This window comes from Bombus bifarius, unplaced genomic scaffold, assembly GCF_011952205.1.
Source record: "Bombus bifarius isolate JDL3187 unplaced genomic scaffold, Bbif_JDL3187 scf7180000007974, whole genome shotgun sequence".
Lineage (NCBI taxonomy): Eukaryota > Metazoa > Arthropoda > Insecta > Hymenoptera > Apidae > Bombus > Bombus bifarius.
This window is the reverse complement of record NW_022884360.1, coordinates 1,325,379-1,340,562: the sequence shown is the minus strand read 5'-3', so window position 1 is coordinate 1,340,562 and position 15,184 is coordinate 1,325,379. Positions and strand designations below refer to the sequence as shown.

Genomic DNA, 15,184 nt, shown 5'->3' with positions numbered 1-15,184 from the left:
AATCGTGATAATTAAATATCACGAACGCGGTTTTAAAGTATGGGTGTATTTAATTAAGATAAAAAGAAAAATAAACATCAATTTATGTGTTGATCTCTCTGTATTTCAATGTACATTAGATTGTCTGAACAATAATCTATTCTCCATCTTCTATTTTCCATATGTACAATTATTCATACAAACCACGCCCACAGTACGATGATAAAAATTGTTGTGATTATAAAAAAATATGTCATCAGAAATATCTTGTGCCCTCTTCCACCAACCTACTTAACTCCGCTGCCGAATAACCTAAAACCTGCTTCAAATCGCATACAAACTTATATACGAATCGTTTCCCGTGCACCTTTGAAATCATATCTCCATCGTAATAGTAACGCAACGCACGACTCAATTTTTCGTAATTCATTGATGGTTTGTTTTTACGCGCTCCCCAAAGTTGCGCTACCGCTTCCGGTTGATTTAACTTGAACTCCCCCTCAGTCCCGACCCATTGAATAGCACCTCTGTGCTCGCGATCTGTTAACAACTCCAACAAGAACTGCCATAATTGTATTTGACCACTGTTAACCGAACGACTCGATGTCGCTATAGTGATTGGTGTGGAATCGATGTTTTCTAAAGGAACGCTAACTACTCGCGCTTGTTGATTCACTACTGGTCGCGGTTTTGTTGCCTTTTGGTTGCGAATTTTTATGGTTTTATCCACATTATTTTCCGTGGGTGACGATGGTGGATCCTTCTGAACGACAGCTGCAAAATTGCGGAATGAATTAAATATTCGATCATGATTCGATACCATTAGATCACAAATTTTTATGCAAATTGCATAAATTTTGCATAATTTTTCATACTGAGAATATAATTTAAATAGTAAAACTTCAGTAGAAAATTATTTTACCTACCAAGTATTATAGAAAGCACTATATTTTGGATATTTTATATATTTTTCCACATTATATACATTCTGCACAATTTTGCACATTTAATTTTCTTTTAAATATAAATACATAAAAATCTGCATTCTAGATATCACTTTTTTTAGTAAGTATACATACCAACAAATTTGCACTTTCGAAGTAATTCTAAATGAGTCCAGAATACTTCCCCTGGGTCAAGAGGCACTTTAGCTTGGAATTCTTCCAGGGTGAGATTATACAATTGTTGACCTGTGATGTTCCAATCTGCTAATCTCACTGAGGCCAAATTAAATTGCCTAACTGCCCATTGAAGCCAGTGCTTGACATGTGTCTGTGTCCATTCTTTTGGATCAGCTGGAATTTTTAACCGTTCCTGTATAATATATACAAGTGTATAGTCACCATATAAATTGAAAGTAAGTTCGACGTTTAATTTTCAACAAATTATACCTGTTCTTTTTTGTATTGTGGGTCAACCATCCATCTTATAACATTTCGTTTGCTATCTTCATTTACTGGTGTGGATGCTAAGTAGTGAAAAACATATGTATTAAAGAAATCTCTACTGGTAATTTATAAATTTTTTCTATATACCATTGTTTTCTGCTAGTTCTATGTAATCCTCTGCAGGTTTCAAAACATCCACTATATTTATTCTCCTTTGTGTTGCTTTTATCTGAACATTTACTTGAACCAATCCCTCTCCTTGCACGCACTGATCAACCAAGTTCTTATGGCTTTCTAGCTGAAGAAATAAATATAAGTGTAAGCAAATATGTTACCAAATTCATTGAACTGCTTAATCACACTGATTACCATTTGTGCATCTTGGAGCCAAAAAGAATAATCTGTTAACTCTACTCCAAGTCTTTGTTCTAATAAATTTCTCAAGGTAGAGAGAGGCTCTCTGATATCCATATGTTGCATTAGAACACCTTCATTGCAATCCTCTCCATTTGCAGAGCCTTCCAACGCAAAGCTTGGTTCCACTTCTAAATCAGAACTTTCTTGTTGTAACTGAGCCATTATATCATCTTCCTGTGACAATATAGCTTCTGGTTCCATTTTAATTCGTTTTATCATAGCATAATCAGAATCGTCATCTGTGTCGAAACTGTGCAAAACAAACAAATTTTAATTTTCTATGATAAATATTGTAAACATTTCTATAATGATATTATAAACATACATTCATACTGACGTTTTTGAAACAATTTGCTTTTATTTTAATTACAATCAGATTGTTACAAAAAGAAACTGTAAAAAAACACTTGTTTATTGCAACAAATGCAATACGTTTTGTAAAACTTAGTAAGAAATTTGAAAAAAACTAACCTCTTATCAGAACTTTTATGTCTGCTTTCCAGATCCATCACAACGAAACAAAGCTGTTGAAACTCCGTTAGATAAATATTAGATAATTTTTATCTTTACAAAATAATGATGATTTCTCTTACAAGGTTACAGACATTTTGTAACAGGTGTATGATCATAAACTACGAATTACTTCAGCGTCCACTCAAATTTAGAAGCAATTTTCCTATAGATTGCGCTGCAGTAAAAGTACTGTAGCGGACTTCAGAGTTACTCTACGCCAATTTCAGGACAAGGAAGAACACCAGAGAAAATTTTCTCTTTGACCGTACTAATTTCAAGTTAAAGAAGCTCCCAACTTTATCAACCGAAGAAGAAAACTGAGTTATCAAAACTATCAATGATAATACTTTGTAATATTTATACTTTACTACCTATTATTTTATCATACTGTACATATATTTCAATTATTCTATTTTTTTAGCAACGTAATCCTGTTTGTAAATAATTAGTTAGAGACGAGAATTTAAAGTATCCAGACATGTCAAATACATAGTGAAATTTGATTGGAATCTATTTTAAAGTTCAGTTTAGTGTTAAAGTTTTAAATAAATAAGTCAAGCTTTTCGTGATAAAATAAAGTTTTATTGTGTTATAAGAATTATTAAATTGTTAGAATTAACTGTCGAGATGCACAAATTGATAACCCCGATGTGATCGAAATTGTCTTTGAGATTGGTATGGCAGTACTTCTTTGGCCTGAAGTCGGTGTACAGTAGCTCTGAAATTCGCTACAGTACAACCTCACTGCGTTGCGAACTAGCATCAGGATTATACATTTGGTCAAATTTCATTTCATTTACTCACAGTTGATGAGAGCAATTTAAAAATATAATATTTATTTAAATCTTATAGATACTTATACTATATAGAGACATATAGCTCTTACATTATTGGACATTAATCATTAACCCCTTGCCCTACGATTTAAGTTCTAACTGCGCGTGCTGTAACCATCGGCAGGGTCGGTCAGATGTCGAACTATTTCATGGTCTGGCTGAGCGTTCGAAGTTGTACAAGGTGCAACTAATTTTATGTTGCAATATGTTTGATAAATAATTATTACCAATTGATCATTGAACAAGATTTTTAAGGGTATCTTTCTAATATTTTTCAAGAAAATATATCCGCACATCCGAATGCGGCCAAGAAAAAAAAATGTTTGTCGCATGTAGTTCGAAAGACGTACCACAATTCTAATTCGTGTTTCGTATGTTTGCGCTGAAAGACGTACCCACAAGTCTAGCTCGACGTTGTAGTTTAAGGGGTTAATCTGATGTTAAGACTGCATATAATATACTATTCTAATTTGCATTTCTTCCATCTAAGTAACAATAAGTATTTAATTAGTTTATATTTATTAAATCTTACCCTTGACATACCAAGAACGATTCAGTAAAAGATTACAATGATTGGCAGTGATTCTCTTCGCTTATAAAATTCAATTTGTCCAAAATGTGTCAACAATAACGAGCAAACTATTGTTTTCAACAACAAAAAAGTATAAATTAACGTAATAAAACGAAAAATATGATGTATACGTAAGAAATATTTTCTAGAATTTTCTATTTTTATCAGAAATTTTATAACTATTTGTATACAATTTAACACGTTGAATGCCACGCCGGTTTTATAAAGGTTGGTCCTGGCACCACGGTAAATTTTTTATTATGCGATACATATAAATTTGTAATATTATCTACAAGAAATATGTTACGGTGTACAATCCTCATTAATGAATTTATCTCATTGAGGTCACCGGTAACCCCCATGACGCTGTAGTGCAATTTCGCTCGATTCACTTATTTTTTTGCGCTTATCAATTATCTCATATTGTTGTTATTGCCAAGTCGAATGCCGATCACCAGTGACTCTCATGGCATTCAACGTGTTAATAAAATAATTAATGTATGTTACACACATTCATTTTACAAATACAGTAGTGGTTCGCTAACTGTTCACGGATCGAAATCTTATACCAATTATTCAGAGAAATATTTTACAAAATATCCCATATACATATTTATTTATTTATGTATATATATATATATATAAGTCCATTCCACGAATTCGATATATGAATTGGAGGGTAATGGTCACTTAACGAAACAAAATTCCGGCCAGTTAACATAACACTACTGTAACAGTCTTTAAATACGTACCTATATAAATCGTGGAGTTACATTTCATTGTGATGTTTAGTTACACATTTATCATTAATGACTCTAGAAATAAATTTGCGGCTCTGGTAGAATTAAATTACTATTTGCTTAACTAATGCTTTGAATGAAAGACTTTTTGTTTCATCTACTAAACATAGAACAGATTGCCCAGAAAAGTTTACTATATCCGCCATGGCGCCACATTCTAATAACTTTTGCGCGACTAGCATATGATTATTTTCAAGAGCATGGAAGAATGGCGTTCTTCCTGAGCGATGATCCTTCAGATTTACTTCTGCTCCCATTTCTACTAAAGCATTAATTCCATCTAAATTGCCTTTTAATGCGCAATAATGCAATGGAGCCATTCCTTAAAACATACACAATTAGAGATCTTTTTATTTTTTATTTTTGGATATGCCTTACCTGTTGAATCCTCTCTATTTAGCAGTTTAGGTTCTGTTACATAACTCAAAAGATATGATAAAAATGGTGATGATTGTTTGCAGGCTAAAAGTACTGCAGAGTCATGAACAAGTTCTGATAAAATTGGTTTTGCTCCAGCTTCTAATAACAATTTCACTATGTCTTTAGATGCTTCATTCATAATAGCTAATTCCAAACTTGTCTAAAAAAATATTATATGTATATTATTATATTTGTATACTAATTGTGTTAATGAGTACATGTGGATTTACCCTTCCATCTTCTGTTAATACATCAATACTAGTTTTTGAAGCTTCTAAAATTAACAGTAATCTTTGCACTTCGTTTAATTGGTCATTCACCACAGCTCGATGTATATTCAACATCCCATTATCATCATAATGCTGCATTTCATTATAGTCTCTTTCTATTTGTATAGCAACTTTTTTACATAAGGAATGAGGTGTTGACAATACTTCCTTCACCCTGTTCACATCAGTATTATTATTAAAAAGTTCATTAAAGCAATTATCAAAGTCTAGTGTATTTTGTAAAGGTATTGTATTCTGTATACACATGGGGAACAAATCTATGTCGTTGATATTATTATTAACTTTAGGTTTGCACTGTATTTCCCTTTCGGTTTGCGTGTGTACTTCTTGCATAACAGGAGGAAAAGTAACAGTGGAACATTCTGTTTGCTTTATTCTTTCTACAGTAGGTATATTTTCTTTCACTAATACAAAACTTTCACTATCAAGAAGTCCAAATACATCAGTTTGAATTTGAGAATCATGAACTGTTCTTAATATTTCAGGTGGAATAATTGGGACTTGCTTTGCTATACCTATTCCACATTCTGCAAGGGCATGCAAAGCTTTAGCTCGAAGTTGATCATCTTTTACACTAATTAGTGCTTCTTTAATTACATTTAAACACTCTGATAATTTTCCATTTTCCTCATTGTCTTCAGTTTCTTCAGCTCTTATTTTATTCTGATTCTTATTTTTACAAAACTTTGGCTTATTTCCTATCTCAATAAATATACCTTGAGTATTCTTATCAACATTTTTGTTATTTACAAGTACTGAATTTTTCTCTTGTGTATTATTATAATATTGGCCTATAGTTGTATTTTTTTCACATAGAATCATAACATCATCCTTATCATCATCATTTTTATTATTATCAAGTATTTTTGGTATAGAATTTGCTGGTTTTTTTAAAATACTTGTAAGTTTTTGAATTTCACTACTATTTGGACTACAAGAATTATTATTTGATAGAATAATCTTTTTTGCAGAATGATTCCATCCATTCAAATTAGAATGTTGTTTTCTTTTCTTTGTTTTTTCAGGAGGTACAGTGATTTTATTGGTACTAACTTTAGTTGGAGAGATTTTTAACTTCTCACATCTTACTACTGGAAACTTTGATTTTGCTAATTGAATTATTGAGTTTCTATTATTTGATATATTTGTTTTTCTTGAAACATCATTATTTTCATTTCCTCTACTTTTCTCATTATTTTTGACAATACATTCCTCTGTATTCTTTTGTTTATTTACTAATACTATATTATTCTTTCCTGGTTCTGTATTTTTTTCTGCAACACCTGGAATATTTTGAAAAAAGTTGTGCCTATTCTCATTTAATAGTAACAATTTGTTACTTTGATCCATTTTATTCACTTTAGCCAAGACATAGTGCTTTTGAACTACGTTCTTGCTTTTATTTTGAGTTACAGGCACTTTATATTTGACAGATGCCGATAATTCACTACAAGAAACAGGCTTTACAACAAACTGTGTATGTGGTTTTGTGTAGCAAGATGATCCTGTAGTAGATTTCTGTGCTTCTGCATGTAACTGAGATCCTAATGGTTTTAATAATGCACTAATATTATTTTGTGAAGTGACAGAAAAAGTGGTACCATTATTTTTTACATAATTTCTACCTTGCTGGACCTTAGCAATCTTTGGGATATTTAGTAAATTCTTCTGAGTCAAAATTTGTACTTTAACTTCTCCCAGATCTTTGCCATCTTTTGTTTTTATCCTCAATTTCTTTATACCATTAGTAGACAGCGCCTTTTTATTCTTAATTCCACTCACATTACTTTGCACTTCTGTATTAGTAACAGTAATCCTTCCGCGATCTTTAAATACTGAACTACATTTAGACAAGTTGACCGTACTTGGAAATTTGTGTGGCAAGGTGAATTCCCGCTTGCATTCTATTATTGGGATATTAATACTGGCCTCTTTACGATATCTTTTTGAAGTTGATGAAAGCAGAGGATCCATTTAAATGTAACACTATCGGCAGAATTTCGAGGAGTTGTGGAATTCCACGTGGTGAAATAAGAAAATTATTGTAAAGCTGTTCGTATCACACATCGAATTATGTGACACATAACCTGCATACACGTAAATGGTAAAATGTTATTTAACCTTGTTTAGCTATACGATCGTTTATGTAATGGAAAAATTATTTCCTACCACTAGGATCAATCTTCAGTCAAAAAAATCGATGGTATTTGGTTTTAAAAATATGCAACATCCGCTTTATACAAAACGGGACATCCCTCCATCGAGATTTACTGCCATCTATTTTGTGAAAACTGCGTTTATGTTTAAGCCCAGGAAAAAATCATCTGTTGATCTACTTTTTCCAATCATTTCTAATTATTGCGATTCTTCCTCAAACAAAATATGTATATAATTACCGAGCATAATATTTTCTGAGAAAAGTAGATAGATAAAATTAAGGTTTTAAGTAGTTTTAGGTCTCGCAATTAAATTCATATAAAGGTGCAATAATGGGGATGTAAAATAATGAATAAATTTAGTTAATCGAAGCTTCTAATTGAACGCATGCCTTTAATAGCTTTCATAAATAATTGTGTTACTTTTGTTTATTAATAACTTAAGAGCGTATTATAAAATAATTACATTTACATTCGTTCGTCTATAGTGTCTATAGGGATTATGTGAGGTAACTATTGGTATTACTGACAACAAATTTTACTATTTCATTGTCTTTACTATACTCCATTCAACAAATCGAGACAGGCGAGATAAATAAAACCCCATGACTGAAATCTTACGATAGAAATAGAACTACATTCATAAACTGCAGATGTTATAGAAAACTGCTTTTCCGAATATTAATTTCTCAGATAGTAAATTGACCATTGAATCAAAGTATGCGTATTATTTTCTCTTTGATATCACATTTATTATATTATGAATAATTATAACAGAGATAAGTAGGGTTACATGTACAGGATGTTCTCAAAATTATGGTACAACTAGAAAGATTACTCCTTCATGAGAAAAAGATTGGAAAACATGGAACAAAATTCTCTGGTAGGCGGTCAAGAGAGTATAAGTCAGAAAACTATGGACAAAACAGTATAACTCAACTTATGCTATTTTTGCCGCCAACATATTGTATCTTTGATATACAGTGACATATAAAAGTTTTCGGTCTGTATATTATTAGAATCTCAGATATAAAGCGGAAAGTAAATGAAATTAATTTGTACTATTAGAACCACAAGTAAAAGACAACAATACAGAATATATTATAGTGTAGTTATTACTTATCGTGTTTTGATCAAAATTTATTTTACCCACTCACTAAAGAATTGGTTAGAACATATTTCTGTTTCCGAAGAAATGGAATTAAATCGCAAAAACATTTATACAACAGGCTACAACTTGCAACTTCTAAATTCACTAATACTATTAGTAACTTATTTTGCGAGATGACCCAGGTTGCTAAACGCTCTAGCAAGTTGTGCGACTCGAGTGAATTGTATGCATGTTGATTGAACATGTTTCATTTCAGTTCGAAGCGTGCGCCACGTGTTCCCGTGATATTACGCAAGGAGAGAGGGGAAACTCATTAGGAGGGAGAGAGAAATGCCAGCTGTGGACGCTGTGGTTAAATTCCATCTGTGGCAGCGGCCGCATATACCGATTAGTTGGGAGTATTGTGTCAGCCGGCCGCGTAAACGTATGGAGTGATCACTGAGAAGATATTATAAGAGGATCGTTCGCGCAATCATGGACGATCGGCGGAACAGCCGCGAAGTGGTCACCATATTGTTCCTGTGCCTGCTCTGGTATGGAATCTCGAGCAGCAGTAACGTCGTCGGCAAGATGCTGTTGTCGGAATTTCCTTACCCGATGACAGTAACCATGGTCCAGTTAACCTCCATCACCGTTTATTCAGGCCCGTTCTTCAATCTATGGGGCGTTAGAAAATATTCCAATGATATTCCCTGGGGATACTATCTACGGTTAATCGTACCACTCGCCCTGGGCAAATTCCTCGCGAACGTGTTCAGCCACGTCAGCATTTGGAAAGTGCCCGTCTCTTACGCTCATACTGGTATGAGATATTATTTTGACAGTCACGTGTTTCGCACGCAGATCCATCTTTAAAAATAAAACAAGCCGACCTTTACTTCTAAATGCGCGCGAGCTAATGCCACACAATCTATACCTTTGCATTGTGATAATGATGATAACTCTGAATGATTTTAATCGCTTTAATTGCTTGTTTACATGTATTTATGAATGTTTGAAAAGAAATACTTTAAAATGTGAATAGATGTTATCTCATGATTCAAGTTGATAAGTAATTCATCAATGAAGCAAATTAAAGATAAGTCTTTTATCTAATTTTGCACTTGTGCCTACTAGATAAATACATGTATTTCTTCTAATTATTATCCAAAATTGTAATGCATACATTTTAGAACTAGTTTTTATGAATATGTTGCTTATTTTTTTACTTTATAAATCCCATATATTAACTAAAGTTTGGCTCTGTCCCAGTGAAGGCTACAATGCCCTTTTTCACGGTATTCCTCTCAAGAATCATACTGAAGGAAAAGCAGACTTGGAAAGTGTATCTTAGCCTAGTCCCAATCGTGGTAGGTGTGGCTGTAGCCACGCTTACAGAGCTCAGTTTTAATATGATTGGCTTGTTGAGTGCCTTAGCATCTACCATGGCATTCTCCTTGCAGAATATTTATTCTAAAAAGGTACTTAGACTAATTTAGCGCTCATATTATGGCTGTGGATCTATAATACTAATGATACATTTGTTTTCAGGTGCTACATGACACAAGAATACATCACTTGAGGCTTCTACTCATTTTGGGCCGCCTGGCACTGATATTATTTTCACCTATATGGTTATTATATGATTTGTGGAGGTTGATATACAATCCAGTTACTGGAGAATCTGCTGATTTAAGTTACTACATAATATGCTTATTACTATTAGATGGTGTGCTGAATTGGTTGCAAAATATCATCGCGTTTTCTGTACTGTCTATCGTTACCCCTTTAACTTATGCAGTGGCCAGCGCGAGTAAACGTATATTCGTAATCGCTGTAACTTTGTTCGTACTTGGGAACCCAGTGACGTGGTTAAACATATTCGGTATGACGTTGGCCATACTCGGTGTGTTGTGCTACAATAAAGCGAAGTATGATCAGAGAATAGAGAAAGAGAGTCGAACAGCGCTTCCGAAGTATTATGATAAAGACCGTAACGGCAGCAATAGTTCCTTTATGGTAAATGGATGGACTGGAAAGAAGCACCAATTGCTTGCAGTCTAGTCTGAGTTATATTCGACTCATTTTATATTTGACAAGTTCATATGAGTTTTTTCTGTTGATATATGGTAGTTATAGTGATACTCAGTTATAGAGTATACTCAGTTATAGTGATTCAGATATTTACATGGGAAGTATAAAGGGAAGATATAGCATTCTAGTTAAAACAATATACACGGATCAAAACTCATATGATGACAAAAATATTTATATACACGTACATATTTTATTAGTATTATTCTGCACAAAAGAGTAATTCATTTACTACTCGAAGTTGATTGCCTTTTTTTGTTCGTTTTAGGGATTATTTTAACCCCTTGCCGTACGATTTAAGTTGCGAATGCGGTCAAGAACACAATGTGTTTGTCGCATGTAACCCGAAGAACGTACGTTTCATGTTCGTTTTGTTTATGATTGGCCCGAAGGATGTACCACGTTTCTCGCACGTGTTCTTCATGTTTGGCCCAAAGGACGTACCATGAATCGAACTCGATGTTGTAGGTTAAGGGATTAAGACGATTTTACGTTTATGTTATCTTGCTTCTCACAGGCGAATAGACTTGCTGGCAAGGTGGGAGTATATAATTCGCAAAATCGTTAGCGTTCATAGCTAATTGCTGGGTCAATTAGCCTTTAAGATCGATTACATTCCCCTGTTGCGAAAACAATGGTGAATAGATAGAAATCGGATTTCAACTGTATCGATCGATGTCGAGCGATATTCACATACTATCGATTAGGTTTCAAATTCAATACCTTCTTCCAGCTAGCTCAGGTGTTGTGGTTGAATATCATCAGCTCCTTAGGTTGTTATATCTCTTTAACCCTCTATGAAAATTTGTCTTGATAATACTCCCAGTAGACTTTCGCTTGTATGGACTATTACCACCGAAATAATATTTTTTCTATGTACCGCCCATATTAATGTACGAAGTTTGGAAGTATAATTGGCGGAACGAATACAGTAAGGTTTTAAAAATTGGACTGCTCCTTTTTGGATGCTAACTTAATTTAGATTCTCTAATTACAGTCGTTAAAACCGCGTAGTGCCTTATTATATTAATTCCAGCAATTATACCTCCCTCTAGAAATTCTAGAAATAATTCGTGGAGGGTTAAATAAGTGTCACGTTGACGTTCTTCAAGCGTGTGTTCAGATATGGTATGCGTGAATTGTATGCAGGAGATGTTCTAGCTGAAAGCAATCTATACATTTATTTTTATAAATAAAATACAGGTGTGTATAAAAATATACCAGATATGTTCACCACCATTTTCCTCGTTACACTGCTTCGTCACAACGATTTGCTCTCCTTTACAGAGTTTTTATAATGTTAGGAGGAGATACCGGTCGGGCTACGGTGAGGTCCAAACGTGGACCAGCCGCAGCGATCAACGGAACAGCCAAGCAACAGTCGCAATCTTCTGTGCTGGCCTCGTTTACTCGCAGAATTCTGTCATAAGGTTTTAGAACGCCATCGCAGGGTCCTCCAGGCCGAAGACGATTTATATAAACTCCACGCTCATACAGACCATCGGATACGGAGAAGCCAAAGTCCTCGTATACTGGGTCCTTGTGTAAGGAGACGTGAACTATCTGTTGAGGCCTGTCTGAGTTGCTGCATTCCTGTGGCCTGAGAATGGGGAAAAGATTAAAATAAATAATTATTTTTAGAGAAATGCCTTTAAGTAGAAAACTATTATGTAATAAAACAGGAAAAAAAATTTTATAAGTTCTATTCTTACCCAGGATAAGGAGGCATGTGTACATCCAGTTGACCACTATCCACCGAAGCTGTATCCCAAAGCCTCAGAATCTCCGGACCTGTCCCACTGTTTTCTCCTAGCTCTCCCCAAGAATCCACTGCACTGTCTACACTAGGTAGACTCTCCCTAGCTGGTCGAAGAATTCCTGAAGGATACTGTTGCACCGAATCGCTTCCTATACTGGACTCCTTGCAGTACTCTCTATAAAATTCAATATTCCATCGTTATTTCTCCATGCCATCTGATCTTTACCACCTTAGGGGAGTAGGAAGCACCGAAGAGTTAAGAAGAGCTTAGTCGGTACTTGTAGGTCATATAGTTACCTGGTTTCTGAGGTAGGGTCCGGTTTCCTCACGGTCAGGGCGATAACCGAGTTCCCTGGTCGATGTAACAGCTGTGCGGCTTGTCTGAGGTCGCCAGGGTCTAGTTTTTGCCCGTCTATAGCTAATAGCCTGTCCCCTGGAGCTAGGCTGCCGGTTCTGTAAGCCAGAGATCCCTTACGAACCTCGGTAATGATCAGATCCTCGTTCACTGTGAGACCTACATCAGGCTGTCCGCCAATAGGTCTCGCCACTCGCACTGTGAACACTCCTGAGCTGGGTACAACTGGTCCACCGACCTTGTACTCCGTTACTAGCTCGATCTGTCGAGAAAAAGAAACTTTAAATTTAAGAATTGTTCTCTAATAACTTAGAGGTTGAAGTAAAAGAAACAGAAGAGGGAAAAGAATAAAACAACAGAATACGAAAAGATTTAGATAAAGTCGGCGCTTAATAAATAAAAGTAAAATATGAAGAATCACTACAACGTAATTATGCTAATTACCATTTGAGAAGTTTCCAAAATGCCAGTTACCTCAGCTGGCTGAAGATCTCTGAGCATTCTACGATTAATTGCAAGAACTTTATCTCCAGGTAAAAGCACTCCGCTGCGTTCGGCTGGACCTCCAGCTTCTAATAGACTGACGACATAATTTAGACGATCTTCAGCGAGCTTTAAGGCAAGTCCAAATCCTTTGTGATCTGGTCTAAGAACCACGGTCAGGCTCTCTTTCGTTTGCAGAGTTTGATTGGAGGTCTGTTGCGCTTGTGGCTGCGCCCTTCTCTTGACCGTTCTCTGTGAAGCACTAGGAGGCCTAGGTAAGATCTGTAGCCTAGCTATGCGAGAGTCGAAGTTGTTTCTGAGCAGTTTGGCGGCTGTCACTGCATCCTGGACAGGGGTTTCGTCCACTGCCAATAGTTTGTCTCCAGGTTGCAGAGCGCCACAGCGATCTGCGGTACTTGCTGGTCTTAAACTTTCAATGTAGACTCCGTTTGGTGTTTCTCTTACTGTTAGACCCAGTTCTCCTGAAATTACATATATATGTAATTACAAATATACAAGTTAATTATTTAAGTTGAAATTGGAAATGCACTGTTCGATCAAGGTACCCGAGAGTCCACGTTCCAATTGCACCAGAAGGGAACCGGAAGTAGCTGCCCTGGCCTCTTCCATGTTAGCAACGTCATACTCGATAGTCAAGGAAGCCACAGGAGCATCGGAACTTCTTCTAAGCGCTCTTTGAGCCTCTGCCAAGGTCAAACCTCTCAATTCAGTATCATCCACAGCTAATAATCTATCTCCAGGCCTAACTCTTCCTTCTTTTGCCGCTGGTCCATCAGATTTCACTCCAGTGACTACCAGAGCTCTAGAAACTCCACCCCTAAGGGTAACTCCGAGACTTCCTCCTTCGCGTTCCACCCTAACTTGAGCTACTTTAGAGGAAACACTGGAAGGAGTGGATACAGGACTGTCCTGATCGTCTAGTAGCAAGAAACTGTGCGTATGGTAAGATTGAGATGTGATCTCGTCGGGTCGAGCTGAATCGGAACTGGCGGACGTGGCCACGCTTCCTGGCCGAGCACGGTTCTTATGCGAGCGCATGGTGGTCAGTCTCAGCGAGCTGAACATCCTCGGCAGTCTATCCGTGGAGTATTCTACTTAGCACCGATGCTGTTTCCGTATCGAGTTATCATTACCATCGCTGAGGAAGTGCAGAAAGGACTCTGGTCTACGTCTTTTCGTTAAACATCCCTTTAAGGCACGCTTATTATGGAGCGAATGGACCGTCTGGTTTTCCACTTAAATAATTTCCATGGAACACCGACAATGTTGAAACGACAGGTCACTAGATTCGAATATCTCGACGAAAATTTGTGGATTTCAACCGGGTACCACACTAAAACTATTACACTTCGTTTCACTACGATTAACTATCGATCAGACATCTACTAAATCGCAATAAGTATCCATTTTAGAAACGACGAACGTGTTCAGAAGAGCAAGTACGACCTGGAGGAGCAGCAGGTCGTCAAGGAGCCGCTACGATCGGCAGATTCTTGTTGCTCGCGGCGTAAACAGCGCATCTGTGTCTTTGTTCGCGGGTTTGAAGAGCCGTCGACGATAGAAACTCGTCGTGGAGCGGGCGTACGGAGAACTGTAACGAGTAGCGATGCCTGTCGAAAATAGCCGCACGATGTAGGGCCGCAATCGTGGTAGCGTCGAGTCTATTTATAGGGGCGAGAGAGAAAGAGAGAGGGAGAGAGCGTGTGCGGCCCTGCGGGCGCCCCGCAGTCGCTGCACCGTCAAATAAGTCTGCACTTCTCGTTAAAAGCTTCGATTTCGAGCGTCTGTGTTCCCTTGAACACGCCGTAAAGCCTTTCCTCTTGGTTTCCTCGCGTTTCAACCGTTTGCCCCTCCCAGATTTCACGGCCGGTATATTCTCTCTTATTTTTAGTTATCGATATCCGCGACGTCGAATGATATCATCAGTACCTAGGAGTTTTTTACGTAGCGGTTCGATGATCGGATTAGAATTTTGATTACCCTTTGCACAGCTTACGGAATTAGACTTTGTT

At 36.3% G+C, this 15,184-nt stretch overlaps 4 protein-coding genes across 7 annotated transcripts; 1 reads left to right on the top strand and 3 right to left on the bottom strand.

Moving 5' to 3' along the window:
• Positions 1-81: 81 nt before the first annotated feature.
• On the bottom strand, positions 82-2,293 carry LOC117217178 (DNA-binding protein Ets97D). Its single transcript, XM_033464574.1, has 6 exons — positions 2,256-2,293; positions 1,737-2,034; positions 1,515-1,665; positions 1,371-1,447; positions 1,059-1,293; positions 82-753 (listed from the first exon to the last, which is right to left on the bottom strand). The coding sequence occupies exons 1-6, from the start codon at positions 2,291-2,293 to the stop codon at positions 236-238; spliced, it is 1,317 nt and encodes a 438-aa protein (XP_033320465.1). The 3' UTR covers positions 82-235.
• A 430-nt stretch (positions 2,294-2,723) lies between these two features.
• Positions 2,724-7,472, bottom strand: LOC117217174 (MATH and LRR domain-containing protein PFE0570w-like). Of its 3 annotated transcripts, XM_033464561.1 has the most exons (6): positions 7,384-7,472; positions 6,840-7,301; positions 5,155-6,758; positions 4,883-5,084; positions 4,457-4,826; positions 2,725-3,772 (listed from the first exon to the last, which is right to left on the bottom strand). In XM_033464561.1, exons 2-5 carry the CDS (start codon positions 7,186-7,188, stop codon positions 4,549-4,551), a joined length of 2,433 nt encoding a protein of 810 aa, XP_033320452.1. In that variant the 5' UTR covers positions 7,189-7,301; positions 7,384-7,472; the 3' UTR covers positions 2,725-3,772; positions 4,457-4,548. The 3 variants fall into 3 exon arrangements, with proteins under 3 accessions (XP_033320451.1, XP_033320452.1, XP_033320450.1); XM_033464560.1 differs by having other exon boundaries at positions 2,724-3,618; positions 5,155-7,301; XM_033464559.1 differs by having other exon boundaries at positions 5,155-7,301.
• A 1,263-nt stretch (positions 7,473-8,735) lies between these two features.
• Positions 8,736-10,592, top strand: LOC117217181 (solute carrier family 35 member E1 homolog). The gene is made up of 3 exons (XM_033464580.1): positions 8,736-9,283; positions 9,733-9,941; positions 10,012-10,592. Exons 1-3 carry the CDS (start codon positions 8,956-8,958, stop codon positions 10,522-10,524), a joined length of 1,050 nt encoding a protein of 349 aa, XP_033320471.1. The 5' UTR covers positions 8,736-8,955; the 3' UTR covers positions 10,525-10,592.
• A 1,117-nt stretch (positions 10,593-11,709) lies between these two features.
• On the bottom strand, positions 11,710-15,132 carry LOC117217176 (glutamate receptor-interacting protein 1). 2 transcript variants are annotated; one of them, XM_033464572.1, is made up of 5 exons: positions 13,718-15,132; positions 13,113-13,633; positions 12,611-12,930; positions 12,267-12,488; positions 11,710-12,154 (listed from the first exon to the last, which is right to left on the bottom strand). In XM_033464572.1, the coding sequence occupies exons 1-5, from the start codon at positions 14,235-14,237 to the stop codon at positions 11,836-11,838; spliced, it is 1,902 nt and encodes a 633-aa protein (XP_033320463.1). In that variant the 5' UTR covers positions 14,238-15,132; the 3' UTR covers positions 11,710-11,835. The 2 variants fall into 2 exon arrangements, with proteins under 2 accessions (XP_033320463.1, XP_033320464.1); XM_033464573.1 differs by having other exon boundaries at positions 13,143-13,633.
• Between the last annotated feature and the right edge of the window lie 52 nt (positions 15,133-15,184).

Coding starts and splice junctions, on each gene's coding strand:
- LOC117217176 (XM_033464572.1), bottom strand. CDS start 14,237: ATGTTCAGCTCGCTGAGACTGACCACCATGCGCTCGCATAAGAACCGT. Junction 12,489..12,610: donor GACCCTACCTCAGAAACCAG/GTAACTATATGA, acceptor TGAATTTTATAG/AGAGTACTGCAAGGAGTCCA. Junction 12,155..12,266: donor CACATGCCTCCTTATCCTGG/GTAAGAATAGAA, acceptor CCCCATTCTCAG/GCCACAGGAATGCAGCAACT.
- LOC117217181 (XM_033464580.1), top strand. CDS start 8,956: ATGGACGATCGGCGGAACAGCCGCGAAGTGGTCACCATATTGTTCCTG. Junction 9,284..9,732: donor CGTCTCTTACGCTCATACTG/GTATGAGATATT, acceptor GCTCTGTCCCAG/TGAAGGCTACAATGCCCTTT. Junction 9,942..10,011: donor AGAATATTTATTCTAAAAAG/GTACTTAGACTA, acceptor ATTTGTTTTCAG/GTGCTACATGACACAAGAAT.
- LOC117217178 (XM_033464574.1), bottom strand. CDS start 2,293: ATGGATCTGGAAAGCAGACATAAAAGTTCTGATAAGAG. Junction 2,035..2,255: donor CATAAAAGTTCTGATAAGAG/GTTAGTTTTTTT, acceptor TGTTTTGCACAG/TTTCGACACAGATGACGATT. Junction 754..1,058: donor TCGAAAGTGCAAATTTGTTG/GTATGTATACTT, acceptor GCAATTTTGCAG/CTGTCGTTCAGAAGGATCCA.
- LOC117217174 (XM_033464560.1), bottom strand. CDS start 7,188: ATGGATCCTCTGCTTTCATCAACTTCAAAAAGATATCGTAAAGAGGCC. Junction 5,085..5,154: donor TATTAACAGAAGATGGAAGG/GTAAATCCACAT, acceptor ATATTTTTTTAG/ACAAGTTTGGAATTAGCTAT. Junction 4,827..4,882: donor AAATAGAGAGGATTCAACAG/GTAAGGCATATC, acceptor GTATGTTTTAAG/GAATGGCTCCATTGCATTAT.